Genomic DNA, 15,908 nt, shown 5'->3' with positions numbered 1-15,908 from the left:
GAGGAGCCTGAGATACCCTGCTGCGAAGCGCGGACTCTGCGATCCAGCGACGCACTATCCATCTGGCGGAAGAAGCCGCAACAAGCCAAGGGCTACCTGCCAACCTCTATTCCCCGGGCGCATGGTTGGTTCACTGGAAGAGAAAGGCGCTGTAACTGTCTCACTCGTTTTCTGTGGACACCTGAACCGCGCCGTGAGGGAAGAGAGGAAGGTGGGAGTTAAAGTGAAAAGAGAGGAAGAGGAGCCGTAGTGGATGGCTACGGAGTAATTTCGACCACCTGGGGATCTTTAAAGTGCGCTGACATCGCACAGCACACGGATGCCCCTTCGTTTCGCCTCCATCGAAACGCAGCCGCCGAGGTCGGGTTCGAACCCGGGAATTCCGGACAGTAGTCGGGCGTCTTCCCACTGTGCCACCCCGGCGGGGCCCCGGGCGCACGATTCCTTGTCTACCCCGGCCTGTGTGCCGGGGGCGGGAAGAAGACGCCCTATTCCGATGGGTTGGGTTGGTTCATAGGAAGGGAAAGGCGCAGTATCTGTCACACTTGCTCTGTGGACACCTGAACCGCGCCGTAAGGGAAGGTATGAAGGTGGGAGTGAAAGTGGATAGAGAGAAAGGGGGGTCGTAGTGGAGGGCTACGGAGTAATTTCGACCACCTGGGGATCTTTAACGTGCGCTGACATCGCACAGCACACGGACGCCTCTTCGTTTCGCCTCCATCGAAACGCAGCCGCCGAGGCCGGGATTCGATCCCGGGAACTCCGGCACAGTAGTCGGGCGTCTTACCACTGCGCCACCCCGGCGGGGCACCCCTATTCCGATGAAAATGAACATTTTCCAACCAACCAACGAATTAATGCATATAAGAAGCTGACCCTCTCGGGCGTCCGATCCAGGTGTCAGCGCGACGCCTTTCTTTGCCGTTTCCTCGAACGCCGCACTACACAGAAAACTGAAGCCAACCCAGATATCTAGGAGGCGTTAGTACAGCAGGCAACAGCGGTGTTTCGAATTGATTTAAAAGGATAGAAAAGGTGCAGTTTCTGTCACAATGCTCCGTGGACACATGTATTAGGACGTAAAGGAAGAGGGGAAGGTGGGAGTGAAAGACGAGAGGGAGAAACGACATGGCGTAGTGGAGGGCTACGATCCACCACGCTATAATGGCTTTCGTCTCATCGCACTTTAGTGGTCCAAAGAGCCCTCTAGAGTTTTCTTGTTTTTTATGTCTGTTGAAATATCCTCCATGAGTTTTAGACTTGCTCGAGGTTCGAAGCCTAGCTTTTCTAGTATTTTGTTCTCATCGGCTGCGTTGAAGTCGTTGCTGGTGTGATATTCTAGTAGGCTAAATGGTGCTTTAAAGGGGGCCAGTTGGTTGTTCATAATAAATAAAAGAATGCGCTAACGTGACTATACAGACAAACGAAATACAAAATTACGCGACACGAGACATAAAGCCCTGTAGGTTCACCTTCGATAGCCTTCGGTAGCTTGAACTTTAAAACAAAAAAGTTTTTTTCATCGTCTTTTATGCACAGGACCATGCGTTTCACTTCGCTATCTTGCTTACCATATATTGGAGTTTTAGAGTTTTGTGTGTATGCGTGACGATAGAGTGCAAATATGCGCGCCTTTGAGAATAAAATTCGGCTGAAAGTCTGCGCTTTTTGTCTTGCGTTGCGTAATTGTTTATTCTGTTTGTCTGTTTTGTCAAGTTAGCGCACTCCTATAATTATTATTAGACTCAATGAGCTGATCTAGTGTGTTTTAAATTCCCATGTTGAGAATGTTCTGGTTGGATGTGTACGCAGAGAGTCCCAGGGCAGTTTTGAAATGTTTTCTAGTTAGGATTTCAATCATTGTCTTTTATTCATTTGCTAGCCGTAAGTATGGCGTAACGTTAGTGATCCCACTAATTATGAATGAATAAATTACTCTCAATAGGGATCATCTGTCATTTCCGCGTGTTAGCATTTTATTGATTAGACGACACCTCTGGGCTAAAGTCGATTCGAGTTTTAGCATCGTTTCAGTGTTCTTGCCGTTTGACTGAATCCAAAGACCTAGCACTGTAATCGTTTCTACCCAGGGTATTTTGCCCGCGTTTGCCCCTAGCTGTATCCCGTGTTCCTGGGGCTTGTTTTATCTGCTTTGAGGGCTGAGGAAGAGCACTTCCAATTACTCGGCACAAAATTTTAGTCCTATTTGATTTAGATACGACTCAATGTCCTCAATTATTGCTTGGAGGATGTTTTCGATGTGCGCATCACTGCCTCTGGTAACCCATAGGGTGAGCTCGTCAGCGTATGTTGTGTAGTTAAGTCCTTCTCTACCTAGCAATTTCTTCGGTAGCTAAACCGCTGCAATATTGAAGAGTGTTGGCGATGGAACCGAGCCCTGTGGAGTTGTTTTGTTGCTCAATCATGTTCATTTCTCTTCCTTCTCTCCTATGCAGATATTAACTGCTCTATTTGATACAAAGTGTTCGACGTAATTGTATATTTTTTTACCTACATTAAGTTTCTAGGCGTTCTAGTATATGGCCCAATTGTCAACGGTGTCGACAGCTTTGGCCACGTCTAGACCGACTATTAGTCTGGTATCTAACGTTTGGCTGTTTGGCTGCAGAGCACTTGCTATTTAAGTTGAAGTATGATGTCGCATGCGGAAAGATGTGCCTTGACTCTGATCATCGTGTCGGGGTAAATTCCCTGGTTTTCTATGAATCTGTTTAGTCTCGTTTGAATTACTTGCTCCATTAGCTTACCTCTAATATCGCTATAGAATTGGGCTTCAGCTCTTCTAGACTTAGTTTTTGACCTGGTTTCGGAATAAGGGCTAGAATGGCCTCTTTACACGCCGCTGGCATCTTGCCTTGTTGTCTTTAAGCGGAATGCGAAAGCAAGTGAGATGAAAATAACTAACAAAGCATATCTCAAATGCTGAAACACATACGTGCAAGGGCGTCTTCCCTGTCAACTGTGCTATTCGCGCACAGATGAATAGAGCGTCTTCCTCACAATAAAGATGTAGTAACTCATGGCTGATATGCATTTTATGACCGTGGGTCACTTACTAATCAAATTGGTTTAGTGCAATTTCACTATAGCCTGAAAGCCTTCTTCCGAGTCATCGGACCTTAGCGGCGGAACTGAATACACAACTTACGAGCACCACTTCGAAGAGTATAGATCTGTCGCTTGAACTAGCATTACCAGATATCGAATCACGCCATTCCAGCATACCTCTTTGGTCGGCGTTAGCTTTCAAGATATTACAGTTTAGGTTAATACAACAATCCCAGTTGTTTCCCAATCCCAGTGTTTCCACGCAAGAGCGGAGTCCATGCTCGGGGCTTTCCAAAAGCTATGTGGTTTTCTAGAGTGAGCTTATATGTAGGACCGCCTCCCCCGAGGTCTCCAAAAATTGGGTGAACGTATGTAAAGTGCGCCGTTATACACGCGTCCATATCGAGAGAATCAGGGACCCGGCGTAAACAGATGCTAGCCAGCGTCTCTCCGTCCCTTTCATCTAGCGGTGCTGCTACCCAGCTCTCGCCTAGAGATGGCACACTTCCGTAAGCTCTACCATAACATGTTTTCTATCTTTTAAACTGCAAGATGTTAAAGAAATTGTTTTGAAAATACCAATATACAAAAGTCACACATGCATTCTTTTATTATGGGCTTACCTGTTCGCCAAATGCTTCCTGCCATTCTCTTAAACTGAGAAGCTTATATTCAGGTTTTGGCGCCGGGCTTAATGACATCTGAAAAAATGGCGTGAACAAAACAGAATTTGAAAAAACCAGCACTTTTTTTCCCTCTTAGTGTATAAGTGAAAGACAAGATGAACCCCGCATCCATAAAAACCCAATTTTTAAGACACCCCGTCGGGGTGGCGCAGTGGTTACGGCACTCGACTACTGTTCCAAGGACGCGGGATCGAATGCTGGCCTCGGCGGCAGCTTTTCTACGGAGGCGAAAAAAGACGCCCGTGTGCTGTGAGATGTCAGTGCACGTTAAAGAACCCCAGGTGATCGAAAATTCCGGAGTCCTCGACTACGGCGTCTATCATACCATGAGTTGCTTTGGGACGTTAAACCCTACAAACCAAACCAAACCAATTTTCAAGAGACAGCCATGAGGAAGCAGCAAAAAATTCACTCCAAAGAATGGCAACGTGACCATTTAGATATAAGTGATTGCGAGGTCTCGTAAGAAGGTTACATCGCAACCACTTATCTCTAGTTAATACGGCTTTTATATTACAGTTAGCTGACGACTGTAACCTACCCTTTTCCTTTGCTTTTATTCTGATTTTGTGACATAGCGTCAACGAATGCGTGGCAACCTAGATGACGGCTTCAGGAAAGAGAAAACATCAGTCATGTGGTTGATATGCCTCGCTTAATAAGCTTCGAATGCGAGAAGTCGTAAGACTGTAACGCTTTCTTAGAACGAGGATCGTAAGCCCAGGAAATGTGACCGACAGGATTAAAATAGATGAATATCTAAAACCTGAATGGAATGATGAGCCGGAAGTTCAATGAAAACGTTAAGTGAAATAATTAATCCTTTTCAATCTAGTTAGGACCGAGTGTGCAACTACACCCAGCTCATCTACAGAAGAAAGATTACCTACAACAAGGAAATCTTCGATATATCCAAAAATACGTACAATACAATCATCGCTCAAATCGGACTGATGCAAACGCCCAAACCTAGCGAGAAATATTTCACACGGCACAGGGGCGACACTTGAGCAAATGCAAAGTCAATGTTTCTGAACATAGAAATGTTTTCTGTAGCTAATAATCATGGAATTCAGTTACATCATCAGGAGTTCTAGAAAGGAATCAATTTAACACCGAACGAATTTCGAAAAGGCACCTGTCAAGCTTATTTATAAAAAAAATCCCAGTACTGCGTGGAGGAAACCTCTGTAATTTCTACACTTTCTACTCTTTCGCATTCTACCTATATAAATTTCATGACTATTGGCTACAGATATATATGTTTTGTATACCGTTATTTTTAATATAACTGTATGCATATAAGAAGAGGACAAATAGATTTTGTTAAAGTATGCTTTACTATTATGGTTTCTTCAATATAAAGCTTATTTGCGGTAGTTCGTGATGCCTTATGATAAACAATGTCTACTGACGAATTATAACAAAAATATATAAAAAAAAGAGAATAAGCATTTTGTCTTGTCATGACGCCACCTACCTTAGCAAGATGTTGTTCCACTTCAATAATGTCACGGATTATCTGTTCAATCCGGGTACTTTTATCATTGTCTGTCTCTAGAGATGTTTCATCAGACCTAGCAATCGACGTGATAACGCTTTTTGATGTTTTATAAAAAAGGCCGAGTACTGATCGCATGAAATCCTTGTAGCTTCTGTACTTTTCACTATATTTCTCTTTGTCGATATCTTTCATGACTCCTGGGTACGGAGCGAATTGTGGGACGAGAATGTTTGCCTGCAAAAGGTAGTGAAGAACATTAGTAGCTACTCTATGCCACTTCACACCAGGGCGCTATTTATCTTAGGATTAAGATAGCACTAACTGGAATTTTGGAATTTAAAATAGAATTTCCTGGCTGCAGGCCAAAGGGGGTCACTGTCACAAATTCACGTGACGTTTCCGAGAAACAATTGCCACTTACTTTCACATATTTTCTAGCCTTTCTCATATTACTGTCTATATTTTTTACAACATTTAGGCTCGCACCAAACAGAATTAGAAATCCCTGTAATCAGGTTTTCACATGCATGGAGAACTGATGAAACATAGTAGTAATGCAATGTTCACGTAATATTTTTCTAAACGTTCCTCGTTATAATTTATTTCTGATCACAAACACAGGAAAAAATGTCTCGCAGTAGGTTCGAAGTTTTCTCGTCATTCTGTTTATTTCTTTAGTTACTCCGTATCCGGCCATTACAGGTGTCCTTCAGCACATCTTTAGCGCACTTTTGCATTGTTTGTTACAATTGTCGAGTTATGGCGCCGCTATTACCACTGCTCGTATCAGCCATGTATCTATGCCTAATATTTTAATTTGCTCGCGAAGCAAAATCATGGTTCTGACTGCGTCGGCACAATGTTACGGTCCTTTGCAGCGAATACGACTTCAACTGCCGAGAGTTTGATTACTGGATCATTGCAAATGCACTGCAAATTTTGTTCACTACAAAAGATCTCTTATGTGGCTTTGTTGCATGTATTAAGCCTATCAAAGAAATGCATTTGCTTTACACATAGGCACACAAAGAATGCGATGCCAAAAGTCTCGAGAGCAAACGTAGAATCTATAGTAGAGAAACGCGAAAGCCTGAGCATTGCTTCTCCACAAGGGACATCGCGCGCCCCTTCTTAAACGCATCAAAATTCACCGGCGTCATATAATAGGTTTACATGAAAAAAGACGCAGTATTTCACTTGCGGAATCTCGGTGACAAATCTCGCCGAGGCGAGATTTTCACCATGAGCATTGAAAGGATTTCGGCTTAATAATTTGTTCGCAAGAAAGTAAAGCATTAATCTCTTTCACGTTTGTCTGTGTACATTTGAAGCCTTTTTCGGGTACCATCAAGCCCACACATCACATCGGCTTCCTGAATGTCGCCTTTGCTTCAAACGCACCAACAGAGGTATTCGTTACCAATTTGCATCAATAACTTCCAGCACCTATACACGTAGACCGCTAAGAATGGATATGCAGCCAACTTTAGGCAGGAAATCTTTGAACAACCTTGCGAATCTCTCGTCTCTATTGTAGTATGTCTGTGGATGGCGACGAAGGGACGATGAATGAGCGGGCTGACGAGAAAAGCACTATAGTTGGGGTGCTTGGTGACAAAGGAACGCTTGCTTTCCATGCCCACTTCCGATTTCGGTTCTTCGTCGTATTTCTGCATGGCGAACACGCAGTTTTATCTATGGTATAGAGCTGAACTTATGCGAAAACATGTTACACTGACAACCACACCATGAGAAATCACCTTCCGCGATTTTGTAGTCACATGTTTGTGTAGGCGTTTTCGATTGGTGCATCCATGTATCGACAGTGAATAAGTGAAATCGGAAAGCAACGACCGGTAAAATTGAATTGAGGACAATTTTGGGTTTGCTTGTATAGTGGAAATTTACTCCTTCGTAGCTATTGTTATAGTGTACAGATTACAGCAAGTGTTTTAATTTCAATACCTGCGTGAGAAAGAATTCAATTAATGTATAGTAGTGAGTGTCTCAGGGCCCCCTGAATGCAGTGCCATCGGGGCCTAAAATAAGTGAGACATAAAACATTGCAGTACGCCAATCTTGTTTCGCAGTTAACGTAAGTGATGCCTTTTTTCACAGCTATCCTCGTTGGCGTCAACAATGCGACCGCGAATCGGTAATGCAATTTTTGGGCTGTAAACACCAAAAGTGCCTGACGCCTGCTGGCCTCCTTAGTGTTGTGCGACAGCTGGTGCACATATACGGCCACACCTGCTTTGCTTACGAAATACCAAATCCTCTTTTAGAACGCCTTTTTTCATAAAGATTTCTGCGATTGCTGATATGATTGGTCCATAGTAGCCTGCCGCCAGAAGACGAAAAACCTGATCGTTTATAAGATTTCAGAAGTGAAGATTCTAATTAGTAAAATCTGCTGTCACGAGGAGAGTACACTTGAGCCCACTTATAACGGAAGCTCTTATATCTAAACTTAGCTATTTACCAATTAGTGTGAAGATACCGTCCGAGTGCATATTAGAGGTATTAAAATGCTCCTCAGGCCAAAAGAACAAACGTGGCCTTATCACTTAGTTATAACGAATGCAAGATTTTTCATCGCAGTACAAAGACGCGCATTAGCCGTGCTGAGGCCACAGAACATCGCTTGTCTCATATATACCACTACATGATGTAATCGAGCATCTCATTAAAGAGGCATCGAAGTAAGCATGGGGCTTCCCTATGTAAGATTGGGTAAATCACCTAATGTGAAAACAAAATAACGGAGAGCCCGGGAAAGAAGTCGAGGTGAAAGGAATTATACTTTACACGGGAGAGAGCAACCACCGTCAATGATTCCCGGTCCGAAAATATGCACGATTTGTGCCTTACTTGCCCATCAGGTCGCGCGTTATAGGCCGAGTTGGATCACCGCCTTTTGCCCTGCCACCATGTGGAGTCACGCCAAAGAAGGCAGCCACGCACTATATCCTGTGCACACATGCACAGTGGCAACATTGCCGGTTGTTTTCTTGTTGAGAATTAAGGAGGTCGATGGCCATCTTCAGCAGGATGTTATGGACGTCTCAACTGTATCCCTACTGTCACTTTCGTAAAGCCTCTAGCTCCCGTAATTTTTATTTCTTAGGAGCCTGTCAGTATGCCTGACAGCTTAGTAATCAGCTGGGTTATGCCAGAATTGAAGGCACATTTGTCCTAGGGCGATGTTTAAAAGAGATAACGGACATTTTTTTTTCTGATTTGGTACCATTTCGGCTAACAACTGTAGTCGACATACTGCGCACCTCAGATACCGACAAACAGAATCTTTGTGACTGCCAAATTCTTTATTATAAGTGGCGTCGACTGTATATACAACAACCGTGGAAAGCAAAAGTACATGAGCTTCAGGATCAAGTACAGTAATTCTTGATTATCAGGTAGGTCATGTAACATCCAATCATCTTATTATTGATTAAAAAAGGGTTATAAATGTCTGAAGAATTAAAGGTTGAAAAGGCCTCGATATCTAAAACGTTGAAATGCGGATTGTTATCAGAGTTTAATTCCATTGAGCGGCTAATAAAAATTCTGGTGGACACTTGAACTCCACCTTCGGAGGTGAGACGCGATCACATAGGCTATGATGCCACGTATTTCGCGCTTGTAAAGCAAGCTCCTGTGCCTCTATGTGTATTTCATATGCCTTCTTCCACATCGTCACCTATCATGATCTTCTTTCTTCTCTCCTTCCCCTTTCCCAGTGCAGAGCAGCAGGGCAGATTTCAATTATTCCGGCCAGCCTCACTGCCTTTTCTTTTCAATAAATCCATCTATCTATCTATCTACCCACGTATAAAGCTCCGCTTTAAACTAGCCGTATGAGTGTGCATGCATGGCACAGGTTAATTTGAATAGTATGATGGTCTTGGCAAGTTGATCTATTATCACACTCCCATATGGAAGAAAATGTCCAGGCTGGCAGCTTGTGCCAAACCAAATGTTAGGTGTTTCACGTACTGTTCGGCCATGTCAGCGGCCTTCTACCGCCTGCCAGCGCCATGCTTAGAATTTATTGTTCGCAGCGCCAACGGCAGCGGGCGGCTACCGTCGCCGGATTTTCGATGACGGGCCTTAGATGCTATCGAGTTGAAAGTTAACTTATATCTCCTAAAATGGCTGGCAGACAATACAATATTCTATTCCTTCGCGCTGAATATAATTCTAGTTCCCATGCATGGTAAAACTAACGAGCTCGAGGTGCAATAGGTTGTTTTGAAAAATCATCTATGGAAATTTCGGCTGTGGTATTAAAGGATACCATCGCCAAGTGTTCTATGCAATTTCAGACAAATATCAACTTAGCACGTGGCATTAAATAAAACAATGCTAGAAGTTTGAGCGAAAAGGTATGTCCTATTTGATCATTGGTCTGTAGACGTAACAACATCTGCTCAGTTTTGACCAAATAACGGATCACTAATCGGCAGGTTTGTAATCCTATTATTCAATAAAGTGGGTGACATTGCATTGCCACGATTTAGTCTGACGTTTGTCCTGAAATGTATATCATGATTCTATGTTTTAGCCGGAATAAAATGTTTGAAAGAAGCCTTTCAACTGGCAGCCATAGCATTCACCAACGACGATGGGTCCAAGTGTTTGCAAAAGAACAGACCTGAAATCTGTTATATCACCTGCTCGACAAAAGTTCTATACAGCATGTCAATATTATGGGAAATGTGTTGTTGGCCAACAGCTCTATCACTACGGAAAAGTATAGAAAATAACAAATCTACAAACTTTGTGCATCAAGGTACTTCGTGAGTGAGCACGTGCCGGGAGCTATTTGAGAAAACAAAGACCCTAGGAAAAAACTTTTACACACTTTCGGCTTTTCGTAGAGGCATTGCATATCGAAAAGGTGAATGTGATAATCCTAATTATGTTTTCCCGTGACAGAGCCGTGGTTGTGTGTTGGGTATGACTGAAGTATCATTGCGCTGGTAATTATATTGGTCTCGTCTTAAAGCAGACGTTCTAAGCTATGTCAGAATGTATCGTAGCTTTCAGCATCGCGAGGTGCAGCCGACCAAAGCCACTGGACGCTTGAAGCCAATAGACACGCTATCGAGGCCCTTCCAGCAGATTGGCATGGATATGTTGGGACCATTTCCCCTTTCACATTCGGGAAACCACTAGGTCATTGCTGCGACGGATTATCTTACAAGATCAGCGGAGGCCTCCGCTCTGCCCAATGGTACTGCCCGAGAGGTTGCAAAGTTTTCGATCCATCAATTGGTTTTGAGCCATGATGCACACGAAATTCTTGTCAATGATAGATGCGCCGCATTCACAGGTGAATTGTTGCTGCAGATTGTGCTTCACAGCCTTATTGAACACAGGGAGAAGATGCCATACATTCCTCAAGCGAAAGGCTCGACCGAATGGCTGAACAAAACAACCCTAACGTGTTCCACTGTGCATCGACGTTGAGCACAAAACTGAGTATTGAGTGCTACCGTTTGTCACTTTCGCATTTATTCCGGCGATCCATCAAACAACGAACATGTATCCTTTCCGCCTGGTCGACGGCCGCGAGCTGACCACAATGCTTGACTCCATGTTGAAACATCCGGACGATGACAACCAGCACGATGATGTTCACTCTTTCTACGCCTGGCCGAAGAGACCCGTCAGCTGAACAGTCTGCCAATTCCGAACCAACAACGCCGATATATCCAACGCTACAACCTCCGACACTATGGTGCTTGGTAAGCAACATGAGACCATGTGTGGTTCTGGTTTCCCATACAGTAATGAGGCATCAGTGAGCAACTCCTCTGCCAGTCATTCGGACCGTACGGGGTCCTAAGACAAGTTGATAACTTAAATTATGATGTCATCTCAGCTGGCTTTCAAGAGTCTCGGCATTCCGAACTGCCTGAGGTAGTCCATGTGCTCCGCCTTAAAATCTAATATGATCTAATGCGTTAACCTTCCTATATGTAGGTGTGTGTGTGCGCGTATCCAGCGACTGCCTTTCGTGCCATATTTCTCTCAAGTACACTCTTCCAGCAGCAGGATGATGCTTATTTTACCCGGTAGCCAGTGAAACGGCGTATTATTTGTCTTCGCTCTGCACTGTGCGCGACCGCTTGCCTCCTCGAGGCACAGAAGCCGAGGTGCTGACATCGAGGCGATGGCCCTTCCTAATTTGCTGCCACTCTCTGCACTGTGGTCTTTTGAAGGTGGTGTCTGATGATGCGGTGGCTGTTGATGAGCCGTTACTACGTGACTATATTTCATTATCATATTTCATATTTCAGAGTCAACTAGCCCTGCAACAAGCCCCTCCAATCTGCGATTTGACTCAAGAAAATGAGAATTCTTTTTATTAGTGGCGATACAGTGTCTGTCATTAACAGAGCCTGCTCAAGCACGTTATTTCATTCACGTTCCTAACACACGCAAGTAAACATTAGTTACATCTATTAGAATTATAAGAAATAATCCTCTCAATAACCTTGCGCTAAACAGAAACAAAAGACCCTAATACTTGTCCTATTCTTGAAGTACCTGAATAGAATCAAGCAGTCCATGCCAGCGAACGGCGTATTATATACACTTGTGCATCGATTTGGCTATTCATACTTGAGTTGCAGTACTTCGACATTAGCACTAACCACCTAAACCAAGGCGTAGTTCAAAGTTTGTAAAATAGTTCAAATATGATAGATATCTGAGGGCAGTCGAAAGTTTGCACAGCATAATTAAAGTCATGATGTATTAGCAAATTATTAGAGACAGCGCACAGTAATTGATTTGGTGATTCAAAAATATCAAAAAATGAGCAGGTGGTGGCACGCTGGTTCTAGTCTTTTAGATTAGCAAACAATATCGATCATCGAGCCAGGGTTCAGCTATTAGGCATATATAAAGGTCCACTTTTCCAAAACACCCAGCGCCAACCAGTTGGGTGGACAACATTGAATTAGAAAATTAAATGCAGAAAGCAAGAAATTTGCGTCGTTAATTTTTATCTTTACAATATTAATATACGCTGTACATATTTGTATCATATATATTATATTAATGACACGTTTCAAGATTTCGTAACAAAAGGGATGCAGTTTTAATCCCCATTCACGGTGCCAGCCTTTTTAGGTAGAGAAAATTCAGAGCACCATTTTTGCAAAACACAGAGTCCCAATTTTTGAATAATTACATTCTGGCGTTTCTCATAACCTGAGTTGCTTAGTGCGTTAAACTACAAAACCATGTTGCGCAATTTTTATATCTTATTGTGCACTGTCGTTATGTTGCATTTAATTCTGGCCACCTAAAAAGTTTCCATATTATAGAGGCCTCCTTTGAATACATGTCGCTATTCTTTGACAATATATTGCAACCCACCTATATTATTTCTTTACCATTCCTAGCTATAGACTGCAAGACAGATAATCCTTGCAAGCTGAAGCGCTTAATAAATCAAAAGTTTTAAACAATGGCACAAATCGACCACTTTGCTATATTTCGACGTGATCGTTTCATAAAAGAACAAAACCAATATTCATGTACTTCACGTAATATTGCCTTACATGCGAATAAAATTACTTAACAGTCGCTATAGACCAATGATTCTCCAATTGTGAGGTAAATCCACATTCACAATTTAGAAGAAAAACAGGCACAATAATAACTTGTAGCGATGCAAAAGTAAGGCTCCTGTTATACTCTCTTTGTGCACTTAAATTCATAAATTTCTACAATCAGCCAAACATAAAACTGTGCAGATCAAACTCGAAAGCCTGTGAACAGACATACATTGCTGTTAGTAGGAAGAGTGGCAAGGTGCGCAATAACATCCTCCGCTAAAATTTGCATGGGCTAGCTGTGTCTTATTTACATATAATTTAAAAGCAGGCGTTAGGAATTATTCTTGCATCGTGGTCGCACTATCTAATTTTTGGATACCTGGTTGTTCTGCGCTTTAGAGAATTAGATATAATTTTTAGAGCGCAGCTCTTTGGCGCTCGTTCCTGGGTTTCGCGTCGGCGTCGGCGTCGGCCTCGTAACCAGCGCCTCCCCACTTTCATCCCCCCAGTTCGAGCCGGCGCTTGGCAACCGAAGCCTCGCAGGAAGCGCGGAGCAGCCGGAGAACACAAGGAAAGGAAGGGGTTTGGGGGGGCAGAGGGGTCGCCGGAGGAAGCGCTAGCAGCGACTGTCTGATGCCGCTGCCGCCGCTAGCGAGTCAAGACAACGTGACCTCGTAGATAATAATAATAACTGGTTCACAGCAAGGGAAAGGCGCAGTATCTGTCACACGAGTTTGTGGACACCTGAACCGCGCCGTAAGGGAAGGGAGGAAGGTGGGAGTTAAAGTGTAAAGACAGAGAGGAGCCGTAGTGGAGGGCTACGGAGTAATTTCGACCACTTGGGGATCTTTAACGTGCGCTGACATCGCACAGCACACGGGCGCCTCTTCGTTTCGCCTCCATCGAAACGCAGCCGCCGAGGTCGGGTTCGAACCCGGGTATTCCGGACAGTAGTCGGGCGTCTTACCACTGTACCACCCCGGCGGGGCATGACCGCGTAGAAAAACTGATTTATTCTTTATAGGAAGGGAAAGGCGCGGTAACTGTCTCACTTGTTTTCTGTGGACACCGCAACCAAGCCGTAAGGAAAGGAAGGAAGGCGAGAGTGAAAGTGGAAAGAGAGAAAGAGGAGTCGTAGTGGAGGGCTACGGAGTAATTTCGACCACCTGGGGATCTTTAACGTGCGCTGACATCGCACAGCCCACGGACGCCTCTTCGTATCCAGTTCCTCTCGCTCGTAACGCGTCCCACGGCTATGACAACCTCGCGAGGCACTTGTATAGATCTCGTCTTTGAAAATCAAGCATTGGTGTACCAAGTCGAACATATATCAGTCTATTTCTCCGACCACAAAGCTTCCTTCATGACTGTCAAGAACTGTTAGTGGAGTCTTTGTTAAAGGAATACGTGTGAAAAAAAAAAAATCTGTGATAGCGCATACATGTGTTGCTCGATTTCTTTGCCTCAATCTATCGAAAAGATGAAACAGCTTATATGCTGCGCTCAAATTTCGCATTAGGAAGTAACGTAATCGTCGGTAACTTTTTTCTACATAATTTTAATTAGTGACCTCATCAAAATGCCGTTGTGCTATGTTCAACCGAAGGGATTGAACGGAAAGCGTGCTTTAATTCAACAAATATACATCGAAACAAAACAATGAATATTTTGATTTGTGTAAAATTGCAGTTAGTATATCTTAAACCAGTGTTTGTATGCATACAATCTCATTTGTGTTACAGCACAAACTTATGTGAAGAGCAGTAATACAATCCACGTTTTCAAAATTGTTGTTCTTAAATCCAAAATGTTCTCGCGGCCCTCTATCCATAGGATGCTTTGGAAGGCATTGGAGGTAACTTTGCATCTATTGAAAGAGGCGAGATCCATTTTCACGGCGCTTTGGATTGGCTTGGATTCTGGCCCGTAAGCATTTGGCTACCAGACCTAAATACATCGCCGGAACGTTGTTAGCAAACGCCTTATACCGCTACAAATCTCTGGTATGGCATTGTAATTTTTATCCGGTAAAGGCTTTGCAAATAGCCTAGGAAAGGAGGATGGCAAAAGTTATGGAGGAAAAAGAATGATACAAGGTTCTCAATGCGGATTTTCAGAAAATAGCAAGGAGAGATAAGAATGCCTTCCTGAATATACAGTGCCAAGCAGTTGAGGACAACCGCCAATTAAGGAACACAAGAGCTCTGTATAAGCCAATCAAAGATATCAAAGGAAGCTAAGCTGGGCGTGATAAAGGACAAACGAGGCAAAGACCTCACTGAAGCCTCAGAGATAAAGAAGAGGTGGCAGGAATACACAGAAGAACTGTACAAGAAGGACCCGAATGTGCAAACCCAACATAAGACGGTTGTGATTACTGATCTCGAGCCGGGCATCCTGAAGAGTGAAGTTGAATGGGCCTTAGCCAGCCTTGCTAAGAACAAAGCTAGCGGAATTGATGGCATTCCAGCTGAGTTGCTTCAAAACCTCAACCATGATGCTGTTAATATTCTGCATACATTATGTCAGAAGATTTGGACAACCCTGCAGTGACCACAGGATTGGAGGAGGTCAGTTTACATTCCCATTCCAAAGAAAGGCAGCGCCAAATATTGTTCCAACTACCGCACGATCGCGCTTATTTCGCATGCTAGCAAGGTAATGTTGAAAATCCTCCAAGGCAGGCTGCAGCAGTATGTGGATCGGGAGCTTCCGGACGTGCAAGCTGGGTTTCGCAAGGGCAGAGGAACTAGAGACGAAATTGCCAACCTTCGCTGGATCATGGAAAAAGCAAGTGAGTTCCAGAAACCTATCTACTTCTGCTTTACTGATTATGCGAAAGCGTTTGACTGCGTAGATCACAGCAGATTGTGGCACGCTCTCCAAGAGATGGGAGTTCTAATTCACCTCATCTGTCTCCTCAGGAACCTGTATGAAGGGCAAGAGGCCACAGTTAGAACTGGGCATGGTCTTACTGGTTGGTTTCCGATTGAGAAAGGAGTGAGGCAAGGCTGCATATTGTCGCTCTGCCTATTTAACCTATAAGCAGAGTGCATCATGAGGAAGGCCGGT

General features: G+C 43.8%; 1 protein-coding gene across 1 annotated transcript in view; it reads right to left on the bottom strand.

The window, feature by feature from the left end:
• LOC146174407 (neprilysin-like) overlaps window positions 1–15,908 on the bottom strand; it is a 195,351-nt gene that overhangs the window by 159,851 nt on the left and 19,592 nt on the right. Inside the window, exons 4-5 of the mRNA XM_084585389.1 lie at window positions 5,236–5,493; window positions 3,693–3,770 (exon numbers count right to left, since the gene is read on the bottom strand). Of these exons, the coding sequence (XP_084441515.1) occupies window positions 3,693–3,770; window positions 5,236–5,493 (336 nt within the window). The remainder of the gene's footprint in view (window positions 1–3,692; window positions 3,771–5,235; window positions 5,494–15,908) is intronic.

The sequence above is a fragment of the Amblyomma maculatum genome, chromosome 11, assembly GCF_055883805.1.
Source record: "Amblyomma maculatum isolate TAMU_Amacu chromosome 11, ASM5588380v1, whole genome shotgun sequence".
Classification (NCBI taxonomy): domain Eukaryota; kingdom Metazoa; phylum Arthropoda; class Arachnida; order Ixodida; family Ixodidae; genus Amblyomma; species Amblyomma maculatum.
Note: the sequence above shows the minus strand (reverse complement) of the source record. Positions and strands in the feature narration are given on the sequence as shown.